The sequence below is a fragment of the Mesocricetus auratus genome, unplaced genomic scaffold, assembly GCF_017639785.1.
Source record: "Mesocricetus auratus isolate SY011 unplaced genomic scaffold, BCM_Maur_2.0 Super-Scaffold_15014, whole genome shotgun sequence".
Lineage (NCBI taxonomy): Eukaryota > Metazoa > Chordata > Mammalia > Rodentia > Cricetidae > Mesocricetus > Mesocricetus auratus.
The window spans coordinates 14,688,299-14,712,649 of NW_024429186.1; the positions used below are offsets into that span (position 1 = coordinate 14,688,299).

At 40.5% G+C, this 24,351-nt stretch overlaps 1 protein-coding gene across 5 annotated transcripts in view; it reads left to right on the plus strand.

The window, feature by feature from the left end:
• The window catches only part of Dicer1 (dicer 1, ribonuclease III), a 66,321-nt gene that overhangs the window by 11,506 nt on the left and 30,464 nt on the right, over positions 1-24,351 (plus strand). For 3 of the 5 annotated variants that reach the window (XM_013112161.3, XM_040742561.1, XM_021226170.2), the window contains exons 2-10: positions 4,629-4,694; positions 5,527-5,623; positions 10,211-10,397; positions 11,020-11,182; positions 12,008-12,138; positions 12,990-13,124; positions 13,771-13,931; positions 17,016-17,184; positions 18,019-18,491. In XM_013112161.3, the coding sequence (XP_012967615.1) occupies positions 10,254-10,397; positions 11,020-11,182; positions 12,008-12,138; positions 12,990-13,124; positions 13,771-13,931; positions 17,016-17,184; positions 18,019-18,491 (1,376 nt within the window). In that variant the 5' untranslated portion in view covers positions 4,629-4,694; positions 5,527-5,623; positions 10,211-10,253. The remainder of the gene's footprint in view (positions 1-4,628; positions 4,695-5,526; positions 5,624-10,210; positions 10,398-11,019; positions 11,183-12,007; positions 12,139-12,989; positions 13,125-13,770; positions 13,932-17,015; positions 17,185-18,018; positions 18,492-24,351) is intronic. The other 2 variants (XM_013112163.3, XM_005068358.4) reach the window with 2 other exon arrangements.

The following is a 24,351-nucleotide window of genomic DNA, read 5'->3' on the forward strand; positions in this document are numbered from 1 at the left end:
GTAATAAATAAAAAAACCAAATGGGACTGGGGAGATGGCTCCTGGGTAAGAACCCTTGCTGGGCCTTCATGTAATCTCCAAGCTAAAGGGGACAGAGACAGACAGCTCACCAGAGCTCACTGGCCAGCTAGCCTGGTTTATTTACAGTCACAGCTAAGTGTGATAAAATGTGAAATAATAAGAAAGAGGATTGGGCCTTTAGGGCTGGAAAATTATAGGTGGTATCTAAAAGTATTGAGAAGGAACTCGTGGAGGCTAAAGGTTGAAGTTTGTTCATCCCGACTATCATGGGGCCATCTCTGTCTGCTAGTATTGGACTTGATCTCTTCCCTTTAAAGCAGGTTGGAGGGATTTATACCTTAATTTTTGGTAGAAAGGGGAAGGAGAGACCTTTTCCTAAATCTGTTGCTCCTTAGTTAATGCTTGAACTCAATCTCTGGGCCACAGGTGCATGTTTAAAGGTGGTATGTTTTGATTGCTGTTGTAAATCTGTGTTTTCTTGAGGTTAATCTGGCTGAAAATACTATGTAAAGTCTTGTGCTTTATGTTACACACAAATTTGTATTTTCTGTGTTGAATGTTAATTGTATTTTAGGCTTTTCTTTAAGAATTCTTTAAAATTTAGGTTAAGAAGTGTAGTTCTATGTTCCTTTTACCAAGCTTAAGATCTCATTTCATCATAATATATGTTCCTGTTTTAGGGGCCAGGAAACAATATTAGAGGGGTAGTTGTACTTGACATGCGCATACCTTGACCTATCTGATGGGTGCCTTGCTGGATTCAGATACCAAAAAAAAACCCTATGTTCTACATTATTCACACTCATGGTGCCTGCTGCGAAGACAGCTGACTACGTTAGTGTGAAGAGGTCAAAGCCTGGACTTGACTTGGCCTTGCTAAGGACAACTGAGCCATTGTCCTGACTAACTTAGAAGAAGAGGGGATTTGGGAGTGAGTTCCTTTTTGCTGTAGCAATGTTGGCCTACTTTGTTCCGTTTTTATTTTTAAACTTTCCCTCTGTGCTGTTGAAGAACATGTTTTAGGGTTTCTGGTACTTAAGTTCCAAGAAGTGAAATTTGATATTTGGCATGAGTTTTGCTTGAGAATTGGGCTGTATTTAAAATGTTTTAAAGCCATGTTGGAGAAACAAGTCTTCCAAAACAGAACTTCTCTGCACAGAGGTAAAAGTAAAAAAAGAAAATAGTTTCACTATTGAGTACATTAAACTAGGCCAGTGTGTATCAAGGCCAACTCTGAAGACAGGAAGATTGTTAGCCTTATGTACTTAAGTGGTATCTATAAATCCAAACCCACAAACAGGAAGCAAGAAGGTCCTAAGAATTGATGTTGCGATAGCTTAGAATCTGTGAGCAAGGTAAGGAGCAGTGGTGACTTCTGTGAGCAAACTTGGTTACAAGGCAGTCGGCATTCTTTTGTGGGAAACTTGTTGGAGTTGAGAACAGGTGCTATAACAGGACCTATGTGACTAATAGGTCCTGTTACAGCACACTGAAGGGAAAGAAGAGAATTCTGAAAACAAGCAGGTAGATTTATAGAAACTAATTCTCTTCACCTTGTGCCAAGTGATCATCTCAAGCTGTCACTTGGGCTCCTGTGCTGGTGCTGGGTCGTCTGGGCCAGCTTGCTGAGCTAGACTGGCTTGCTGTGAGTGTTTGGATCCCCCATGGGGCTCCTGAGCTAGACTGGCTTGCTGTGAGTGTTTGGATCCACCATAGCACCTTTGCTGCTGGGCCCTTTCAGTGCTAACAAGTTTGACTGCATGTAATGCTGTAGTGCTCCTGCTGAGTCCTCCTGCTTGCTTACCAGTGGCTTTATGGAAGTTGTACATTAGGAGCTCAAGAGTAGGGTGAGTGTGATTTAAATCTGTAAAGTTAGTTAGTAGTGACAGAATCTCTGAAATTCTGTTAACATCTTTGAAAATTCATACTCGGGATGGAAGAGGTGTTTGTTTCTAACTGTACCCATGCATAGCTGGGTGGTAATGGGAGTTTTTTGTTTGTATTCAAACCCGTATCATCTGAAATTCTGTTAACATCTTTGAAAATTCATACTCGGGATGGAAGAGCTGTTTGTTTCTAACTGCACCCATGCATAGCTGGGTGCTAATGGGAGTTTTTTGTTTGTATTCAAACCTGTATCATTTGGAGCTTATCTTAAAGGGGCCTATGAAATGGGATTTTACAGATTAGATAACCACTTAAATTTTTATTATCAACAAAAGTCACTATCCTATACTTTCCAGATGGACTCTCTATGTGTATACATTGCCTAGTGATGTAACAAGATAACCAGATAATCTTATACTGGATGACTTGACTTTTGGTTAGAGCATTGCTGTAAACAGGCAGGTCTGAAACATTGTTTACCACCTCTAGAGGCAGTGGGACCTGGGAGAATGGAGCCAGCAAGTGAGGGGTAAAGTCTCATGTGATAGCCAACTTTATTCAGAGCATCAGACAGTTTAAGAGTCACATCAGTAAGTTGTGCAGCCACAAGGACAAGCCACAGTTAGCAAAAACATGTTTTGTTTGTTTGTTTGTTTGTTTTCCAGAGAGGCATCTAAATAAATACCAATAGCTAGTTGTAATTAGTAATCTAAAGTGAACTCACTCCTAGCTGGTGTACCTGAAAGTACATGGAAGAACAACCCATGCTATGGAGGAACAGAGATTACAAGACTCTTTACTTGAGTCTTCTCAGGAGGTCTCAGAAATCTACTCGTACAGCTTCATTCATGGACCATATCCTACTGCCATGTGGCTGTGCATGGGCTTGGCATCTTATTGGGTGGCGCATATAATATGATTAAAAATCCAGTGAAGGATGAGATAGCCTTAGAAGACAGACATTCTGAGAGGTAGGAAAGACACATGGTACTGAAGATTTGTCATAGTGTTCATTAAGTAGGCTTACAGGCAGATTTATTTATTTATTTAAATTACATACAAGCTAGCTTCACATGTCAATCCCAGCTCCCTCTCCCTCCTCTCCTCCCCTGCACCCAAACCCCTTATCCAATCCCCTCTCTGCTTTCCAGGGAGGGTGAGTCCCTCCATAGGGGCTATCCAAAGTCTATCATATCATCTGGGCAGGGTCTAGGCCATCCCCCATGTGTCCTGGCTGAGAGAGCATCCCTCCATGTGGAATGGGCTCCCAAAGTCCATTCGGATGCCAGGGATAAATACTGATATACTACCTGAGGTGCCACAGATTACTGAGGCTTCCTCATTGACACCCAAATTTAGGGGATCTGGATCAGTCCCATCAGTCTGAGGTCCATGAGCTCCTCTTTGTTCAGGTCAGCTGTTTCTGTGGGTTTCACCAGCCCCAGGTCTTGGCCCCTTTGCTCACCATTCCTCCCTCTCTGCAACTGGATTCCAGGATTGCAGTTCAGTGTTTAGCTGTGGGTGTCTGCCTCTGATTCCTTCAGCCACGGGATGAAGGCTCTAGGATGGCATATAAGGTAGTCATCAATCTCATTATAGGAGGGGGGCATTTAAGGTAGCCTCTCCACTATTGCTTAGATTGCCAGTTGGTGTCATCCTTGTAGATCTCTGGAACTCTCATTAGTGCCAGATCTCTCCTCAAACCTATCATGACTCCCTCTATTTTGATATCTCTCATCCTTCCTGCTTCCCCATGTCCTCCTCGCCCCTCCTCTTCTCTCCTTGTCTTTTTCCCAGCTCCCTGTCCCCGCCCCCCCCATGCTCCCAATCTGTTCAGGAGATCCTGTCCCATTCCCCTTCTCAGGGGTACCATGCATATCTCTCTTAGAATCACCCCTGTTTCCCAGACTCTCTGGCAGTGGGATTGTAGGCTGGCACTCCCCTACTCCATGTCTAAAATCCATATCGTGTTTGTCTTTTTGTGGCTGGGTTACCTCACTCAGGATGGTTTCTTCTAGTGTCATCCATTTGCCTGCAAATTTCAGGATTCCATTGTTTTATTTTTCCAATGAGTAGTACTCCATTGTGTAAATGTGCCACATTTTCTCTATCCACTCTTCAGTTGAGGGGCATCTAGGTTGCTTCCAGGTTCTGGCTATTACAAATAATGCTGCTATGAACATAGTGGAACAGTTGTCCTTGTTGTATGAGTGCGCATCTTTTGGGTATATGCCTAAGAGTGGAATTGCTGGATCTTGTGGTAGACTGATTCCCATTTCCCTGAGGAATCTCCATACTGAGTTCCAAAGTGGCTGTATGAGTTGGCACTCCCACCAGCAGTGGAAGAGTGTTCCCCTTTCTCCACATGCTCTCCAGCATAAACTGTCATTGGTATTTTTGATTTTAGCCATTCTACAGGCAGATCTTACTAGGGAAATTTGCTGTGCTGTGCCATGAATTTTCCCTTGTACCTAAAAGGATTGTATAACAAGCTTGCTTCCTTTTTACACTTGTATTAGAATGTAATACTTATTTTTAACAGGCAGCTATTTCAGTCATGTACTGTTTCTTTTAGTAGATAATTTTGTAAAGGTGTTTATTCTGATGTTAATTATAAAAATTATCAAGTAGCTAATTTGTTAACTAGTCAATTTCTTAATGGTTATTTTTTGTTTTAAATGAGTTGTCTCTTCTAAAATACTCTCTCTGATTGCTTTTAGGTTACCTAGGGTATGCATAAATACAGACTTGGAAACTCTGAAAGAACTTAGAGTCAGCATTTCGAGGTAAATATATATCTATTAAAGTAGTGTTAAGGTTGTCCCAGTCTGATTTATTAACAGCTAGCTAGCAAAAAAACAAAACAAAAAAAATGTGTACAAAATGAGGGTTTACCTTCATGTTGGCAGTGTAGATGGTGTCAGCTAACAAGCTTAAGACCAGTGATAAAGCAAAGAAGATCAGTGTTTGTTGATCTCATTAAGCTTTTCATATCAATTCCTCATGCATTCTTTGTTTTTGAATCATAATAATAACTTAGGAAAGGCATCCCAGATTTAAATTTCTTTTCAACACTAGCATTGTCATTCTAGCCTTGAATTGTCTTATAAGCCAATCTGATGACAAGTGAATAGAATAGGTTTAACAGTCCTTGGAGCTTGTTTTTAACTCATTTGTTAAATTGGAATTACTGTTGGCTTTCGGGCACACACTAAAGACTTATTATAGGTTATTTGGATTTCTCAGTCAAGTACTTCTAGTGATCTTTGTTTGTTTTTCTTAATGGGAACCTAGATAGTAATGCGTCATTACTATTTTACTTTTCTGTAATATGTAAAGCGTGATCTTTAATGTTTGAGTCACATGTATTTTTGAAATCTTTTCTGGAGCGTGGCTGTTGTTTTTCTCTCTGTTGGTTAGGCTTGCCTTTGTTGCTGCTCACTCTTTGTTCTTTGTTTTAGAAGAAGACTTGGCATTCTGAAATATCCCAAATGTCTTTTGTTTAAAAGTTGATACAAAATAATAACCTGTTATTGAGCTCCTCATCTGAGTGGGACTCTGGTGTGTGCCTTTGGTTTATGGGAATCTTATACTTGACTGTTTCTACATTTGTTTTAGAGCAGAAGCTTGGGCATGCTGTGATTTTCCAATAACTATCACAATGTCAGAATGCAGTTCAGACAGCAGCAACACAGAGGTCGCAGACATTAAAACGGTAAATCTGGGTTATTGTCTGTGGAAAGAGGACAAGGGCTTATTTTTGTGTCTTATTGCATTGTTCTTTATGTTTGTTTGGCTTTTGTTTTTGTGGTGTTGGGTATTGAATCAAGGCCTTGCTTTGTATTAGGTAAGTGTTCTGCCCTACACTGTACCCCTGCCTCACAAAGTATTGCTAAGTGTGTGACCTACTGAAGCTGGCAAACAGTTTTGCCAGTTTCACGAGTGTAGATTATTTGACAAAAATAATTAAAACCTGTAATTGAAAATAGTCACTTGGGGTTGATCCTTTGGTTCTGCTGAAGAAGTTAATGTGGTTCATCCATGAGACTTACACTCCTATATATCATCAGATTCTTACTCACTTATGGCTAAGTTAAAACATACCAAAGAAAGTAAAAATTACAGGTTTTTCTGTTATTACATGATTAGGTTACCTATTGATGTTTTAATCCTGAGTTTGCTTTCCTTAAATAGAAAGTGTTCTACTGGGGCCAGCCACTGTACATAAAATAAATGAAAACTAGGTTTCTAGTCTGATGGCTTTCTTTTTTTCTTCCCTCCCTCCTTTATTTCTATTCTTTTCTCCTTTTTTTCTATCTAGATCTTTTATAGAAGCAGTAATGGTGATTTACAGTGTCATTTGTTCAGAGCTGCATTGTTGGCTCATGCCTTTGGTAAAGATGTTGTTAGGCTGGGCTTTAGGTTGATTGAGCTGCTTATTGATGTAACCAAGGACTGAGTTTCTTTAGTATTGCTGTTGGAAGTACATCTTTTAGATGTCTGTTGGACAATTTCAGCAGCAGACAGGGCTAGTGTTTCTTGAACCATGTTCGAGGAGAAAAGTTGCTTTTCAGCCACTGACTGAAAGACCCAAACATTTTGTCATTGGATTAGCATGAACCAGTTCCTAGCCCAAAGAAAGGAGTATGCGATGGGGCTGAAGGTAGATATTCGAAAGTCTGGAAACACAGCCTTGACAGCAGATAGGAGTACACAGACACGCCCATACATACATACCTGCCATCCTGTCCACACACACTCATGCACAGAGACATTGGGAATATCCAGAAAATAAAGAACGATGCTGCAGGAATTAGAGTAAGATAGCAAATACGTATTTTACCCATTCACTTACTTTATTAGTTTGTATCTGTGTGGCTTCTGCTTAGCAACTGTTTGAGACTAATTTCCAGACACGACCCTTTGTCCACAAATGCTTCATTGAGTTATTCGGAAGAATATAGCTGTCTTCTGATATACATACAATCAAGTTACCACCTTCCAGGTGTTTTAACACTTGTTTGTCTTATTTGGTATGCGTATTGTAGCATATTCACAGGAGCTAAATATGGAAGCAGCCTAAGTCTGTCAACAGAGTGGGCACACAAAGAGACAGACAGACACAGACACAGACACACGCACACACACACACACACACACACACAGAGGAATATTATATTATTATAAAGAAGGAAATGCTGGCAGTTGTGAATACCTAGCTATATAGAGAAACCATTATGCTAACAAGCCAGGCTTAGAAAGACAAATGTTGCAGTGGAATTAGTAAACAGTCCTTCTGACAATGGGAAAACATAGGTGTCAAGTGTAGAGGACGGGAGAAGTGAGGGAATGTTGCTTGAAGGGTACAACATTTCAGTTGCAGAGAGTAAGTTCTAGAGATCTAATAGTGGTTACAGTTGGTAATACCGAATGCATTGTATAGTTGAGTCTGCTGAGTGTGCCTTAGTGTTCTTGGCACACCAGACATAGGAACTGTGGGTGAGCAGACTGACTGTGGCAGCCAGCTCATTGTGTGTGTATCACATAACATTCCATTAATATAGCCAGGTTCATCCTGAAAAACTTGTCAGTCTGAGATCTGTCCTGAGATCAGTTAGTATGTTTTGTTGTCATGCCTCTTACAGTCTTCTTTGCTGTGGCATATTTTCATAGTTTCTTTTGTATTTTATGATACTGAATTTTACAGAATAGTTTCCTTCTGTTTTAAAAATGGGAGCATACTTATTTGCTTTGTGGTTTGTTTTTCTAGATTATTCATTATTACTTAGGTTGTCTATCTGAGAAGAAAATCGAGAAGTGTTATAGACAGGAGGGAGCTGCTGGTTTCATGTGGGTAGTGTTTGGAAGTGAAAGAAGACATGTTGGCTGTTTTCATTGTTGCTGTCTTTTCTCAAAACTTCCTTTTAGATTCCCATTCCCCAGGACTTAGTTTTGTTGAAACCTTCCATGATGCCTTGATGGATCTAGATCATCCTGTGTGCTGAGTGAAAGTGTGGGTCAGGCTTAAGGGCAAGGGTTCCTAGTCGTAGAGCTGTGGTTGTGAAGGAGGCACACAGAGTGGTGGCAAGCCAGGGAGCTCAGGAAAGTGCTGCCTTAGTTGGTAGGCCTTCAGGGTGGCCTCTTGATCTTTAGAAGCTAGGTGAACTTGACTCCATGTGAGGCTCTTGAGTCCTGTGTGCTCTGGAATCGGGAACTGTGTCAGGTGTAGGGTTCAAGGAATGGATGTTAGACTTTGATTCCAGTAGAAAGTGAGTTGATTATTTCCTATGAGGAATATGGTTTCTTTGATCAAATAATGGTGCTGGTGGTGGTCTGTTACCTCTTGTCTCCTTCCATTGAAAAGTGTAGTAAGAATGTTAATGTTCGTTGGTGTGTGGACAAGCTGTCTATGAGGTTCTCAGTGCTCTGTACTGCTTCCTTTCAACAGTACCTTGAATGAGCTGTGTTGTACATTATGAAAGAGACTGGGAAGTAACATGTTTGGTTTTCAGGAAACCCAAGAGCTGAATTTCTTCCAGTCTCATAGAGTAACAGTAGTGAAGACCACAGAGCAGAGTAGGGTAAACATTCCAAGTGCAGGATTGGTAAATGCTGCTCATTGAGGGGGCTAGTGATGGTCTTTCACAGTCTTGACATCCTAGCCTTCTGTTCTGGTTGAGACTTTTAGGAAGATTGGGCTGGGGATGGGTAGCCTGGTGAGAATAGTGCTTGCCGTGGGAACACGAGGATCTGTTTTGATCCCTCACACCTGTGTAAAAGCCAGGAACCTGGTGATTTTCTGTAATCTGAATTGGGGTAGGATGGGTTGTGCATGTGGTAGTTGCAGTTAGAGATGGGCAGATCCTGAGGTATTGGTGGCCAGCCAGTTACTATGATCCTGTAGTCTATGTCAAATGTTTTGAGATCTCTGTCCCTTTATTCCAGGGCTCCATTGACAAACCAAAATACAATTCCATCAAAGTCTAACTTGGGGGAAAGCTGTCAATTTATTGGGCTCACTTACAGAGCATCAGTGAGGGGTCACTTATAGGAGAGTGACTCCAAAGCAGCCACACCGCTGGAAATTCTCAGCCCAGCATGGATGGCAGCTTCCTATAGCTACATAGATGGAGTCCCCCTCTCCTGTTAATTTTCCACTCTAGACCTCCTGAGGCCATGAGGCCATGTGAAATTAGAACAGGATTCTATACCGATGGCAGGAGGGGTAGGGAGAGCAGCTGGAATCCCAGGTAAGTATCCACTGACTCCTTGCCTGCTTCTCTAAGGGAAGGCCATCACTCCCCAGGATCTGCTTTGGGACTGTCTTAAAAGTAGTCACAGCTGTCCTGGTGAGAACTGTTATGCTCAGAAGACAGTGCTCTGTAACACCAGGGTGGCTGTCCCTGTTTCAAAAAGTGAGTGAGTTGGAGAATGACACCCAGTGTTGACCTGTGACCTCTATACTTGCACACACTAGCATACACATAAACATACGTGTGCACATACACATAACTCTTAAAAGATCAGTTTTAATTTTACCAGCTTACATAATGAAATTCTTCTGGAAAAGAATGTATGAAAATGGGAGAGTGCTTAGATGTCATGGAAAAATTTCCATTTAGGGAATGTCATGTGTACAGTTTATCAGGATAGTTTTAGCTGTGTAGTTGTAGATTGTCACTTAAGCAAAACACCCCTTTTAATAATGTGATGTAGCCAGGTCAGGGGTTTGCATCTGTAGTGCCTGCCTGTATGTTGGCTCATTGTTTTGTCAACATAATGTTAGAGAACTTATGGAGAGTTTGTTTTTGTATGTTTGTGCTTTACAATATAATGCGTATATTTACATACTTACCTGTAGGTATGTTTAATAAGGCATCATATGGTACATATTTTCTTTTAAGGGTTTAATAAGGAATTTACCCTTTGCCAATAAATATAGATATGTGAGAGTATGAATATTTTTAAAGAATTCCTTTAGATTCTTTGACAGCATGGTTTTCTGCTAGTTTTAAAGCTACTACTTGTTTTGCAGTAATGTAACAATACAAACTGATGTGTTTATATTTGAACAATTGTTTGGTTCATTCTTTAGACAAGCTTCTAGGTATGATTGCCTGGTTGAGTATAGATTGCTTGACTTTTAAAACCATTCTCTTTGATCTCAAAAGAGAATGAACCAACCACAGAAAGAATTGAAGAGGCTCTCTGGAGCAGTAGTCTGATGTCTCTCTTGTTCCTGTGCTTTCTTTTGTTTTAACCCCGCATGGTTGTGTAATGGTATTCTTTTTCCCTTTTGTAGTAAGCTGTGCTAGAACAAATGCAATGAAAGAAACACTGGATGAATGAAAAGCCCTGCTTTGCAGCCCCTCAGCATGGCAGGCCTGCAGCTCATGACCCCTGCTTCCTCACCAATGGGTCCTTTCTTTGGACTGCCATGGCAACAAGAAGCAATTCATGATAACATTTATACGCCAAGAAAATACCAGGTACTAATGAAACCACTAATACTGGAGCATTTTTCACTAAAATAGAATAAATTAGTAGAGTTGACACAACTTATAAAACTCATTTACTCTTTCAAACCTCTCTCTTCTGATTAATTTCTTGTTTAAAGCATTTTTTGTTCTTAATTGTTCTTTTCTGTTCTAACGTCTGCTGGGTAATTGACTGTGTTGGTTCTGTCTGTGAGTTCCTCATCCCCTCTCCAGTTCACACGGTTCCTTTACGTCCATTTGGATGTGTCAGTTCTAGTGAGCTGGGTAGCGATGGAGAGTGGTTTGAAAGTATTCAGCCCTGAGCTGGTAGAAACATACCTAGTGTATTTGTTAGTTATATTTGTTGTTCTAGAGAACTAACGTGCAGAAATAACTCTGAAATGAAGTTGTCAGTACCGTTTTAATATATGCTTACAGCAGCACAGCTGTGTGTCACAGCCATTTTACTCCCCTGTTATTCTTGAGTAAATGTGAGGACAGTGGTTTTCTTTTTGTAAAGTTGACTGCAGATTTAGATTTTAGAAAACAGGGAGGTTTCTCTATTTAAAACAAAAGTCAATTCTTAAAATGTGATGCTTCGTTAAGAAGTGTGTGGTCTTTTCCCATGTTTCAGGTTGAGCTGCTGGAAGCAGCTCTGGACCATAACACCATTGTCTGCTTGAACACCGGCTCAGGGAAGACGTTCATCGCAGTCCTGCTCACCAAAGAGCTGGCCCATCAGATCAGGGGTGACCTCAACCCACGTGCAAAAAGGACCGTGTTCCTCGTCAACTCTGGTAATCAAACATTATTTACCAAATATGAGGAGAAAATTGGATGAGACTTTGAATTTAAATAGGTTATCTCTATGGGTATTAAGTTAAATTACTGAAAGTAAAGAGAGTTTGGCAAGTAATGAGCTTACTGAAGCCCTGCTAGCCAAATACTATTTTATTCTCTGTAGCATTTCTCTCAATAGTTCAGACTCTGCATTTCTCCTAATGGGGTTTGCTCTGGGGAGATGGCTAGGTTGTTAAAATTACTTTCATTCTTGGTTCACTCCATAAAGCATGTTGAAGGCTGACTAGAGATAGGAACCTACTTTACTTGATGGATGTTTTTTTTGCTGGAGCAGTTTTGGAAACTTATAGTAAAGTTACTGAGGAAGCTTAGTGTCTGATGTCTTAAACTGATGTCTGTATGTTTAGGATTGTCAACATGAAAGTACAATCTGGGAACCCAGAATCCCCCCCCCCTTTTTTTTTAAAGACAGTCTCAACTTAATTGTGTGATTTGAATACGACTTCTTGGTGGATTGACCTGGTTTCAGTGAGGAGAGCAGGAAGGACAGATATAGAGTAGATATCCTTCTATTTTGAAAAGGACTTAGGTCTTAGGATGGAGGAAGTCAATTGTGAAGGGGATATGAGGTTGTCTGGAGGAAGCGATAGAAGAGGAAGTGTCAGGTCTCATCAGTGATTTTAGAGGGTGCTCTTGGAACTATGATTTTTAAATTAGCCATTTAAGAAAATCAATGACTAGGTATAACTGATAATTTTTGTAACTGTTCAGAAAGCCAATTGGGTACATTGTTCCTGTTTACATGTTATCTTTGTGACCAGCAAACCAGGTTGCTCAACAAGTTTCAGCTGTCAGAACTCACTCAGACCTCAAGGTTGGGGAGTACTCAAACCTAGAAGTAAATGCATCTTGGACAAAAGAGAGATGGAGCCAAGAGTTCACTAAGCACCAGGTGAGCCCTGCAGGGATGTTTCACTGTACGGACACTACAAGTCCTTGATTTGATTAACATTAGCCTCAGCTGTTGAGGTAGTAAGAAAATGACATTTTCCCAGTCCCTTTCCATTCTCTCTTTCTGTAAGGTTCATCTGAAACCAGTATGAACAATAAATTACTAATGTGTGTGTCATTCAGAGGGTAGAAAAGAGACAAAGACCTGTGACTTATTCAACTTGAAGAGAATGTACTTTTGAGTTAGGTATTTTGAAACTGGGAAAGTTCTTTGGTTGAGATCCCTGGTCTTTGAGAGAGGCTACCTCTGCCTTCATGTTTTCAGTAGGTAACATGTGCTAAGGGCTTCTTGTGTGTGATACTAGGAGATACATGACGGTTGAGGGCTGCTTTGTAACTAACATTCAACAACCTACTAACCACTAGTATTTCTCACATTTTAGAATGGGTCCACTAAAATAAAGCCTGTCCACAGGACAATAAACTGTATAAAATTTAATCTTTCAGAAAACCTTGTCAGCTCAATGTACATTCTTTTATTATTGGACTAAATTACAGGTCTCATCTTTCAATTATAGTTGGGGAAACCTGAAGTCGATTTAGTAGTAACTTATCATAAGGATGTAGTCTCCCTTTCTAAGGAGTTTTTCTCATAATCTTTACCCATGCTGTCATTGTTTACATCTTGGTTCCTGTGTTTGTATGTATGTTTTACATATGTAAATTTCTTGCTTTAATCTTGACCCATGAATTTCATAGTCTTCCCTCCCATATACTGACACTCTGGTCTCTGGTAGAGATATAGCCAGGCAGGTTAATGGTGTTTGTGTACTGATGTCAGTTTTGTTTTAGGTTCTCATTATGACTTGCTATGTCGCCTTGAATGTTTTGAAAAATGGTTACTTGTCACTGTCAGACATTAACCTTTTGGTGTTTGATGAGTGTCATCTTGCAATTCTAGACCACCCCTACCGAGAAATTATGAAGGTAGGTTTTTAAACTTTATCAACTTCAATAATTCATGGTCAAATTATTAAGTTATTGAGTATATACAATTTTAACTTTTTAAAATGTTAATTTTATGTGTATAGGAGTTTGCCTGCATGTGTGTGTGTGTGTGGTATTTTCAGAGGCCAGAAGAGGGTGTCGGGTCCTTCTGAAACAGGAGTTACATATGGTTGTGAGCTGATATTTGAGTTCTGGGAATCGAACTTGGGTCCTCTGGAAGAGCAACCAATGCTCTTAATTGTTTAGCCATCTCTCCCGCTCTTTTATGCTGTGTTTAAAAAAAAAAATAGAAAAGAAAAAAAAAGTCAGAGGGCAGTGGTGTTAATTACCATTATTGTTAACTTGACTCCAGTATACAGATGAATCTTAAAACTAGTGTTCTTTTAATCTGTTTCTAACATCATAATATCAATTGATATATCCTTAGAGTATCCAAATGTACTTTTTGAAAAGTAGATCTTTAAACAAGTAAAAAAATGTAGTAATTTATAGTATTATGCTGCTGTTTCCACAGAAGTGGATTTTAGTAACTGCCAGTAGTTTTCCTGTGTTTGAATGTGGCATTGTTCCTTGCTGTGGTCTTGCATGAGGAAGTCCTTACTGTCTGTATCTTTTATTATGTTAGCTCTGTGAAAGTTGTCCATCATGCCCTCGAATTTTGGGACTAACTGCTTCCATCTTAAATGGGAAATGTGATCCAGAGGAATTGGAAGAAAAGATTCAGAAACTGGAGAAGATTCTTAAGAGTAATGCTGAGACTGCCACTGACCTGGTGGTCTTAGACAGGTATGCGCTTCTCATGGCTTGGCTCTAAGAAGCCTGGGTTGACCAGTGAGGAGTCTTTGTAGCATCTTGTATTTGGTACCTGTTTCAGTGAGCAAATGGTTGCTAAAAGGAATGAACAAGACTGATAGGTTTTTGTTTTTTTAAATTCAGTTAGTTACCTGCAAGCACAAGCATCTACCCTTGTTTCTGCAGAGAGCCTTAGATAGGAGTGTTGCCACCTTCACTGATGGCATTGCACGTGGGCGTGCTGGCTGGTTTTATGTCAACTTGACACAAGCTGTAGTTATCTGAGAGAAGGGAACCTTAATGGAGAAAATGTCTCCATTAAGAAGATTGGGCTGTAAATAGACAAGCCTGTAGGGCATTTTCTTAGTGATGATGTGGGAGGTCTCAGCCCATTGTGGGAGATGTGCTCTTCCTGGGTTACATAAGAAAGCAGACTGATCTAGCTGAGGGCAAGCCAGTAAACAGCACTCCTTCATGGCCTCAGCAACAGCTCCTGTCTCCAGCTTCCTGTCTGAATTCCTGTACTCATTTCCTTCAACGATGAATTGTGATACGGAAGTGTAAGCAAAATAAACCCTTTCCCCCCAAGTTGCTTTTGTTCAGTGTTACATCGCAACAATCGTCACCCAAACTAAGTCAGCCATACCATCCTGTTCTCTGTGTTGCTAGACTGGGGACTTTTATCAAGACATTTACCTTCAGTGTAAAGGACACACCATCAGTGTGCACTTTGTTATTCTGACCTAGACATCTCTCAGGGCACACTGAAGGATTCTTAGAGAATTCAGCAGTATGCTTCAAAATGTTTGAGAATACCCTATTGTTTTGAAGATTGGTTGCATGTTTCTGAGAAAGATGCTGATTGTGCTCTGTAAGTTGTCTTGGCTGAGGAGTTAATGGTTTTCAGCTTCTGTAACCTAATTGACATGGAAGCAGATACATGTGCACAGCCTGACCAATATGCTTACCTTTATAGAAAGGAGCTGTGGCAGTTAGTGAAAACTGCCATTTTGGCAGAGTCTAGAATTACCTGGGAGTCAGGTCTCTGGCAGGTTATCTTACTTGAGTAATCAAGGTGAGATGACTCAGCCTAAAAGCAGGTGGCACCATTCCCTGGTTTTGGGGTCCTGGACTGAATAAAAAGGAGAAAGAGAGCTGAAAATAGGCATCCAGCGCTCTGTTTCTTGACTGTGGATGTGATATGAACAGTTGCTTCAGTTTCCTGCTGTTCTGACTTTCCTGCTGTATCCCTAAACTGAGCTACAATACCCTTTCCCCGCTGAAGTGCCTTTGGTCAGGGTGCTTTCTAACAGCAGAGGCAAAGACTCACACAGAAGCTGTGTGTTGTATGTGTGTGTACACATGTATACATATATATATGTGTGTGTGTATAATAAATTATAAATTAGTAGGGATACGATTACTGTGAGCAGGAATAAACTGTGAGTATGGACTTGTGTTTGTAAGTAAGTAAAACATTCAGGTTACACCAGAATAATGATGATTTGGTGTCTTTGTTTCTTTTCCTGTTGCTGTGGTAAAGTATACAGCTGCTTTAAGCTCCTGTTGCCTTGACTGAAATTCCAACCATGATGTACCATTCTTCGAACTGTGAGCTCAAAAGAATCCATTCTCTCTGTGAGGGTAATTTATCTCACAACAAGAAAAGAAACGTAAAGACATTTGAAATGTGTCTTTATTGTATTTCACTCACTAAAATCATCCATATGCTTTTAACGTATTATGTACTGTTTGGGTTGCCTTGATATGTGAAAGACACAGTAGATTCAAGGAATGACATCAGAAATGAATGAAAGCAGGCAGTTTACTTTACAGAAATACATTAATATTGACAAAGTCAGTGAAATGGCTCAGCAGATGAAGCCTACTTGAGTTAAATACGTGGATTCTGTCCCTTCTAAGCTCCTGTCCCTCCTTCAGAATGGGTGGCATGGCACTGTCACTTCATCCCCATAAAGATGGAAGGAGAGAGTTGACGTCACAAAGTTGCCCACCTACTCATGAATTATAGTACCCCATCATACAGACACAACACCAAATAAATTAATAAATAAAAACTTTACATTGAGATTTATAGATGTTAAAAGACTTTACATAGGGGTCTGAAGGGATGGATGAGCAGTTAAAGAGTGCTTGCTGCTCTTCCAAAGGACCTAAGTTGGTTTGCATTATCCATGTCAGGTTGCAACCTTGGGCATCTGTGCTCATGTATATATCCATACATAGACACACACATCTTACATAATGAAAAGTAACTAAAAATAAAAGTTTTCAGATCATATGCTAATCTGTACATTTAACAATAAAACATTCCCCTGTGACCTTTTTTGATCAGTTCTGTTTTGAAAAATAATTTGAATATTTTGAACATTTTTGCTCTCCATTCTGCCTAAGTGGGCTAAAGATGGCAGTCAACGTACAAACCAAAACCACTTCTGGGACTCCAGTGAAATCTGCTCACAGAGTTCTTTGAACCTTAGTCTGACAGTGATTATTTGCACATAACTGGTGAAGGCATGCTGTGAGTATGCCTTTTTGCTTAAGTAGACATAAACTCAAACTAGATAGAGGAGGTAAATGAATGAGAATGTTGTATTGAATTTTTAAAAGATGACGCAAAGGGCATTTAGGGAAGGTAAGGAACTTTATAGCTGAAAGAGCCTTCAAAGGAAGGTGGTTGGTTCTGTTTTGATGGTATTAATTTACCTAATATTGCTGACACTCATTTCTTTTTCGGTCCTCCCTGCATTTGGATTAAGTCAGAGTAGAGTTTCCAGCATACTTGAGATACAGCAAACATCTAACTGGCATTCTTTTCTTTCCTTTTTCTTTTAGGAAAATCTCTTGTAAATAAAATATTTATTTAAAAACAAAAAAAGGCTGTTTATTCTCTGTGGGGAAATTCAAAAATATGAAAAAAATAATTAAAATAAGTACGTAAAATTCTACCATACTGCTAACACTTTGGAATGTTTCCTTACTATCTTCCTTTCCTTGTTTTTTAAAAAGCAGTTATGCATTTTCACTGACATTGACAATTTGTTTCTGATTTTAAAGATACGCTTCTCAGCCATGTGAGATTGTGGTAGATTGTGGACCATTTACTGACAAAAGTGGGCTTTATGAAAGGCTGCTGATGGAATTAGAAGAAGCACTTAATTTTATCAATGACTGTAATGTATCTGTACATTCAAAGGAAAGAGATTCTACTCTGATCTCCAAACAAGTAAGTATGTGCAGCATCTCTCCATTGCACACTGCAATGATGGTATACCTCTGTTGAGGCTGTTTCCCATGCGTTTCAGTTGGAAACTATGTTATGAGCTCTGGACATTTTTCATTGAACTTGTGAGAGCACATTAGGATCAGGGTGAGGTTTGCTTGACAGGCACTTGCATTTGTATATTATAACCCTTCCTGCAGGACTAGGTGTTATATGTTGGGCTACTCTGGACAGGCTCCAAGATGAGATTCTGGATTTTACTGAGTGCTTTCATTGTAGTGAAGCCAGAGGGGACAATGCACAGTGGTGTAGAATTGTCCAGCCTTTGTAGAAGGAAGTTCTGGTACTAGCCTGGTCAGACTTAAGCAATACTTCTAGCATTTCATTTTCATATTTATTATAATAGAAAACATACATGGGTGTAGGGGATGTGGAACATGAGTTCAATAGAAGGGACAGTGCTTTGGTCTTTGAAGGGTAGGCTGTCCTGAGCTACTCCACTCCATAGCCCTTTACAGAGCCAGGCAGGGACCAGATGACTGAGTTGTAGTTCTGACAAGCCCTGCATCTGAATTTCAGGTTTTAGATCTTGTACGGTTGCTTATTTTAACTGCTGTTTCTTGTCTCTGCTGGGAGAAAGGAAATGGAACTAAGCACAGATCTGTGAAAGGGAAGTTGGGTGGATCATTAAGCTTCCCTCTGATGTTGGGTGATTAACCTCTGTGTTTCTGTTGGGGTAAACTGGTTTTGAAGGAGCACTTTATGACTGCTGAAGGAGTTCAGCTATTTGAAGTATGTGATGATTATCCAGCTTTTGACTTTCTTCACTTTTCTTAGATACTCTCAGACTGCCGTGCGGTGTTGGTTGTTCTGGGACCCTGGTGTGCGGACAAAGTAGCTGGGATGATGGTAAGAGAACTGCAGAAGTACATCAAACATGAGCAGGAGGAGCTGCACAGGAAGTTCTTATTGTTTACAGACACTCTGCTGAGGAAAATACATGCACTATGTGAAGAGCACTTCTCACCTGCCTCACTTGACCTGAAGTATGTAACTCCTAAAGTAATGAAACTGCTCGAGATCCTGCGCAAATACAAGCCCTATGAGCGACAGCAGTTTGAAAGTGTTGAGTGGTACAATAATAGGAATCAAGATAATTATGTGTCCTGGAGTGATTCTGAGGATGATGATGACGATGAAGAAATTGAAGAAAAAGAAAAGCCAGAGACAAATTTTCCTTCTCCATTTACCAATATCTTGTGTGGAATCATTTTTGTGGAAAGAAGATACACAGCAGTTGTCCTAAACAGGTAACTGTCTGGGTCAGTGTCTGTTCCTTGCTGAACAAAGGTATGTGTGGGGAGGCAGCGCTGGGAGGCTTGAAGAGCCTACATTCGTGTCTGTCTCTGTCTACAAGCTCTCCTCTGGGATCCATGTGTCATGCTGTCCCTGAACTAACAATGAGGGTGCCTATAGTCACTTTCTCTAAAGACTAATTTTGACACTGACATTTTTGTTTTAAGGATGCTCATTCATTCTATTAATCCAAAGTAGAGAACATGCAGAACAATTGAGTTGAAGTGAAGCATATCTTGATTTGTGTGCTGGGTTCACTTCAGTGGTCAATTAGCATTTGACTATTTAGGCTCTATGTTGAGCATTTCTCACACAGCTGTTTTCTTTACATGCTCGTAGGATACTCTTTATCTTAGTATTGAGGGTGAAAATTTTTTTAATTAAAAAATTTCCCCTTAAATGTGATACTATGAAGTGCTGTTCTGGTTTCTGGGCATACAGGTCCTGAAGTCCTAGAACCTTCAAAATGCTAAGTGTCATTTATATGCTCAAGAATTGGTTGGCTTTGGGATGAGGGTTGATCTGGAATCATCTAGACAAGATTGGAAGGTAGCCCTTCCCCAGCGTTTGGGGACGGAAGAGGCTGAAGGCTGAGTTGATGGCCAGCGGCCTTTGATTTAACCAGTCAGATAGATATGAGCACTTTCATAAAACCAGAAAGTGAGGGGAGAGAGCTTTCCAGATCACTAGAGTTCCTGGATGGGGTGGGCCTAGCAAAGGTGGAAGTCGTGCACCCTTCCTCACACGTCTTGCCTTGTGCACCCTTTCATCTGTAAAGCGGTGTCCTGGACCCTTGGCCACTCTGAAGAAGACCCTACTTGGGGCTTATGACTGGCATCTGAAAACTAGGAGCATTTCTTGGAGACTGAACCTTTCAGACTTTGGGATCTGATCTTATCTCCAGGTTGATAGTGCCAGAATCAAATTAAGTTAGAAGACACAAGCAGCAGCATGTCTGCTTCTGTAGAACTGCTTGTATGCTGGGGAAAATCCTGTGCCTTCTGAGCTCACGGAAGCCTTCTGTATTGACTTTCGTGTTTGAGAACATAGGAGGAAGAACCATTGTTCAGTCTTAAGCTGCATTGGTGAGAATTTAGAGATTCACAATTTAGTTTGCTTTATAGTCTACATATTAAAACATTCTGACTTGGAAGAGAATGTTATAAAGTTCTGAGAATATTGGTGAAGATAATGGTTAGTTCCTGTTTATATTATTTTAATAAATGCTGCTTTTGTTTTTCCTCCCTGAATATGGAGCTGTGCTTACCTATGTCAGGTGGTCATTTACCGTATAGCGATTTTGGGTTTTTTTTTTTTTTTTGGGGTAGATGTTCTATAATTTTCTTCCTAAAGAGGGTCCTTATTTTTTTGTACTTAAGGCTGTACTTTTCTGGGAGATCCATTAATTGACTAAAGTTCCATCCCTGAGAGTCTTTTTGAAAGTAGTCATCTCTGAGGAGAAATTAAACTTTGTTTCCTGAGGTAATTGGGATTTTTTTCTTTTCTTAACTGCTTCAGAGTTTTAAATTTTTTGAGTAATGGGAAATTGGACTGGATAGCAGTCATCTGGCAGTTTTTAGTTGGGTGATTTTGCTGGTCACTGAGCCTGATGGCTATGAAGTGAAATAACTTGAGGCAAAGAATTATATTTAACAGGACATTCAGGATGGAAGGAACCTCACTGAGCATTTAATCTAGCTGCTTAGTTCTGAAAAAAAAAAAAAAAAAGTGCCGCAGGAGGAAAAGTGATTTGCTAAAAGTTAAATTGCTAGTCAGTGGCAGAGACAGTTCTAGAATCCTAATACTCACCTCCCAGTTTCCATTTCTTTCTACAATCATAATGCTCCTGGGTGTCCCCAAGCAGCAGGACCGAGTGCACTCTGCAGGAAACAAGCCAGGGGACCTAGAAGCATGTGGCTGATTGAGGGGTGTGTGTGTTACTTCTTAGACTGGGGAAATGGCATTTCAGGAGCACAGTTCAGTGCCACACTGGATAGACTCCTTATGCAGTCACACACAGGACAGGGATGAACATTTTCTGGGCCTTGGAGAGAATGGGAGTTACCTTCTTTCTGCCCCCTTTATGAGAGTTTTTAAAGAACTCATGCTGGGATCTACATATGTTTTATGCAGAGGTGGATCATTTTTCATTGCAGAATTATTAGCCAGAAAGTCTATCTAAAATCAGTCACTTCCTGTCGACTTAAGGATCAGATTAATTGTGATCAGCTTTCATAAAATGTGGCTGGAGTTAGTGTCCTAGGATGAATGAAGAGCAGTTTGAGGGTTAACTTCGTGGCATCTAATTAAAGGTACAGTAGATGTTTTGTTCTAATAAGCTAAGCTTAGAAAAACTTGTGCAATCTGGAGTCTTTCCTCCCCTCTGTTTATAGGAGGAAACGCCTCCTATACAGCAGAGTAGAAGCTCTTAACACACGGGCTGTTCATCCGCTGACCAGCCGCTGTGCGTGCTGCAAGCACAGCTCATTCACATGCTTGCAGTTCCCTCTTGTGTACCCTCACAGCAGTGTTCACAGCACTCACTCCATGTGGGGAAGGTAGATGTTTGCACCCTGTCTGGAACACAGGTATCAGAAGGTGGTGCCCAGGCGCTAAGTGCAGTTTCTTCTAACTCTGCTTTACTAGGGTTGTCTGGTACTGCCGCTGGACAGACCGGAGTTTACATCCTGTCTATCTCCAACTTCTCCCTCCCTAGTACTTTTTCTTCTAAACTAATTTTAGATTTACCGGTCAGTTGGATAGAGTCCTGTGTTGTCTCACCAGTTTCCCCATGACTAAGGCCTGTGTCTCAACCAGGGAATCAACATTAGTGCAGACTAGGCACTGAACCCTGGGTTTCTGTTTTGCCACTTTTCCATTCCTGTCCTCCAAGTGGTTTCACTTTGAGATGTAGTCAAGACTTTTCCTCACACTAGTGCTCCTTCTGTCGTAGCCATTTGCTGGGTTACATACTTGCCTCTTTTGCTTTGTTTGGCAGGGGGGCAGGAGCTCATTTAGTCCAGGCTGGTTTCAAGCTCACTATGTAGCTGAGGATGACCTTGACTCTTCCTCCTAACTAGTTTGATGTAGGTGTGTGCCACTATCTCAGCATTCCTGTTCCCCCAGGGACCCTATAGCATTTTGCTGGCATCTCAGTCTTCTCTGGTCTTTCCTTGTTTTTGGTGGTCTTGAGGGTTAGGAATATGGGTCAGGTATTTTATATGCTGCTGCTCCATTTGGGCTGGTTGATGGTAGTCTTGGGGTTAAGCTAGGGACAGGGATTTAAAAAAAAAAAAACTCTAGAGGTAGCACTCCTTTCTGGTCATACCAGATTAGGGACTGGCAAACAAAAACTGTCACTGATGATGTTAAGCGTCCTTTTACTATCTGCCAGCCTTCCTTCTGTGAAGGTTTCTCTTATTTTATGCTTTGGAAGCAAGTTTCCACATCTAGACTATCTACAGAAGGAGGGAGTAGTTAACCTCCACTTCCTGGGGAGGCAGTGTACATATGCCTGTTGTTTGGAATTGCCCTTGACTTCTTTATCCTGTTTACTATCTTTCTGTTTGGATTTATTGGATCAGTGTGACCCCATGTCTAAATTTCAGATCATAACCCAGTAGTATGCTGTTAATTCAGCTGCCCAGGTGTTCTAACCTGGGCCACTAGGAGCTGTTTGTGGTGGCTTGTTTGCTCCTTTTACACACCTTCATTCCTTTGTATTTTGAGCACTTCCTCACTTGCTCTTACCGTAATAGGGCTTTGCAGATTACTTTAATGTGTTGTTTTATATGCATAATATATATTATAATGTGTTGTTATATATATTTACAAGGCTCTTGTATTTTCTCTTGCCATAGCCATAATCAGCCAGTTTTGCAAAGGACTTCCTCTCCTCTTTATACCCATTTTATAGGCACATATTTTGTAAATTTACCTAATTTTAAAGCCTACACATCTGCATCTATAAAATACTAAATACTCCTCCTTCTTGCTGTTAGTAGATATCTGTGTACACAGAAGCAGTGAACTGTCCTATGACTACTGGGGGTCAGGATTGGAGCTGGGCAGATTCATACAGGAGTTATGTTTGGTTTGCTTGCATTGACAAGATAGCATAAGGGTTAAGGGACACTAGTAGAAAGTGTTGTAATGTACTTCAGGTACATGGTAGACATTTTAGATGTTTGTGTGTAAGCATGTTCATTCTGTTGTGTCTGCATTGTGTAGCATGTATGATCAAAACCAGTTTTCATAATCTAGTTTCATGTATATCTGTGTTTGGTCATGCCATCCTATCTACCTGGAGAGGCACTATGTGGCACATGGCATGGCCCTCCCTCTGCCTGAGTTGAGAAGAGAGGTGAAAAGTACATGTATGGACACTCTGAGAAGCAACTTGACAAGAGTTTTATGCTTCCTGAATGTAATACAACTGAATTTTAGTGCTTTTAAGTTTCATTTTCTTAGTAGTTTATTTTTATGGAACTTTACAAGAATACAGGTCTTTGGTGAGTTGGGGAGGTCTTTGACAAACCTGCCTGTTTACTCTCATATGGATCTGGGGAGAACCATGGAGCTCAGCCCGTAGCTATCAACTCCCTTTCAATATCTACAAGAACAGGGCCTTCTCACCTGTTCCATCATCGGCCAAGAACTCTTCAAGAAATTTGTGCTAATCACTTAGCGACTTGCTGAGGACAGGAGACACTTCTTTTATTTTCCTTGAAGCTCGTGGCTTAGGCTTGGGTCATGGTTAGGCATTCTCTACATTAGTCTAGTTGAGCAATCATTTTCTGCTTAGTGTTAACAGCACACATATGTAACATTTCATTATTGCTTGCAAGGAATTTTTATTAATGTCCATGTTTCTTCAGCTTTGCAATTCAATGTCAGCATCATTAAAGAGAAATAAATTCCTGTTAGTATTCTATTTCTCAGCTAATTGAAGCCTGCCAGCTTGATAATTTGGGCAAAGCACATTCTTAATTAGGAGTAACTTGAAGTGCATTTTAAGACCTCCCATTACATTCAAATTAATGCTTATTTAAGTAAACTAAAACTAACAGGACATGCTATTTCTAAGGTAATTTCTTTCAGATTTGGGGCTTTGGGGCATGCTGTTTGTTTTCCTGTGATTCTGTTCTTTGTTGCTGACATCAGGTGCTCATCACAATAATGACACAGATCTTGGAACGGTTGATCAGGAAGCTTCTGATTCTAAGTGTTTAAAGTCATTGAACCCCAGAACACTCTGGCCAGGAAAGGTTCTGCTGACCGGGGGCACAAATACTCTACATGGCCACTCCGTTTTGCCAGCCCTTTGATATTAGCCTGCTTCATGTATACATTAAATAAGAATGGTTTGACTTTAAAATGCAACTTTCCATTAGGAATTTATACTATATAGCATGATTTCAGAGGGACCATGTGGAGTCACTTAGGTCAGGTGTGGAACCGTTTATCCTGTGCTGAGTCTTTGAATGTGGGTATTTCCAAATAGCTGTAATGGCAGCACTGGCTGTTAACTTCGTTCTATGTAATGTGATCTGTCTTGTAGCTCTTTTCCATGTTTTAGTAAGAAGGCCCCTTTGGGTTTGTGGCACTATAGGTTCATGCCAAGGAGCAGGTGGGAAAGGGGCCATAGATGGGGCTCCTTCCTAACAATGTAGTGGGAAGTCTTTAGCATTGCTGTGGAAAAGCCCAGGACTCTACAGCATGAACTCTGTGACTCATGGCCTGGGGGGCAAAAGGATTTGAGTGGTCCTTCTTTCCCAAGAACTCTGCTCTTAGTCACCCTGCTGTTGTAAGATG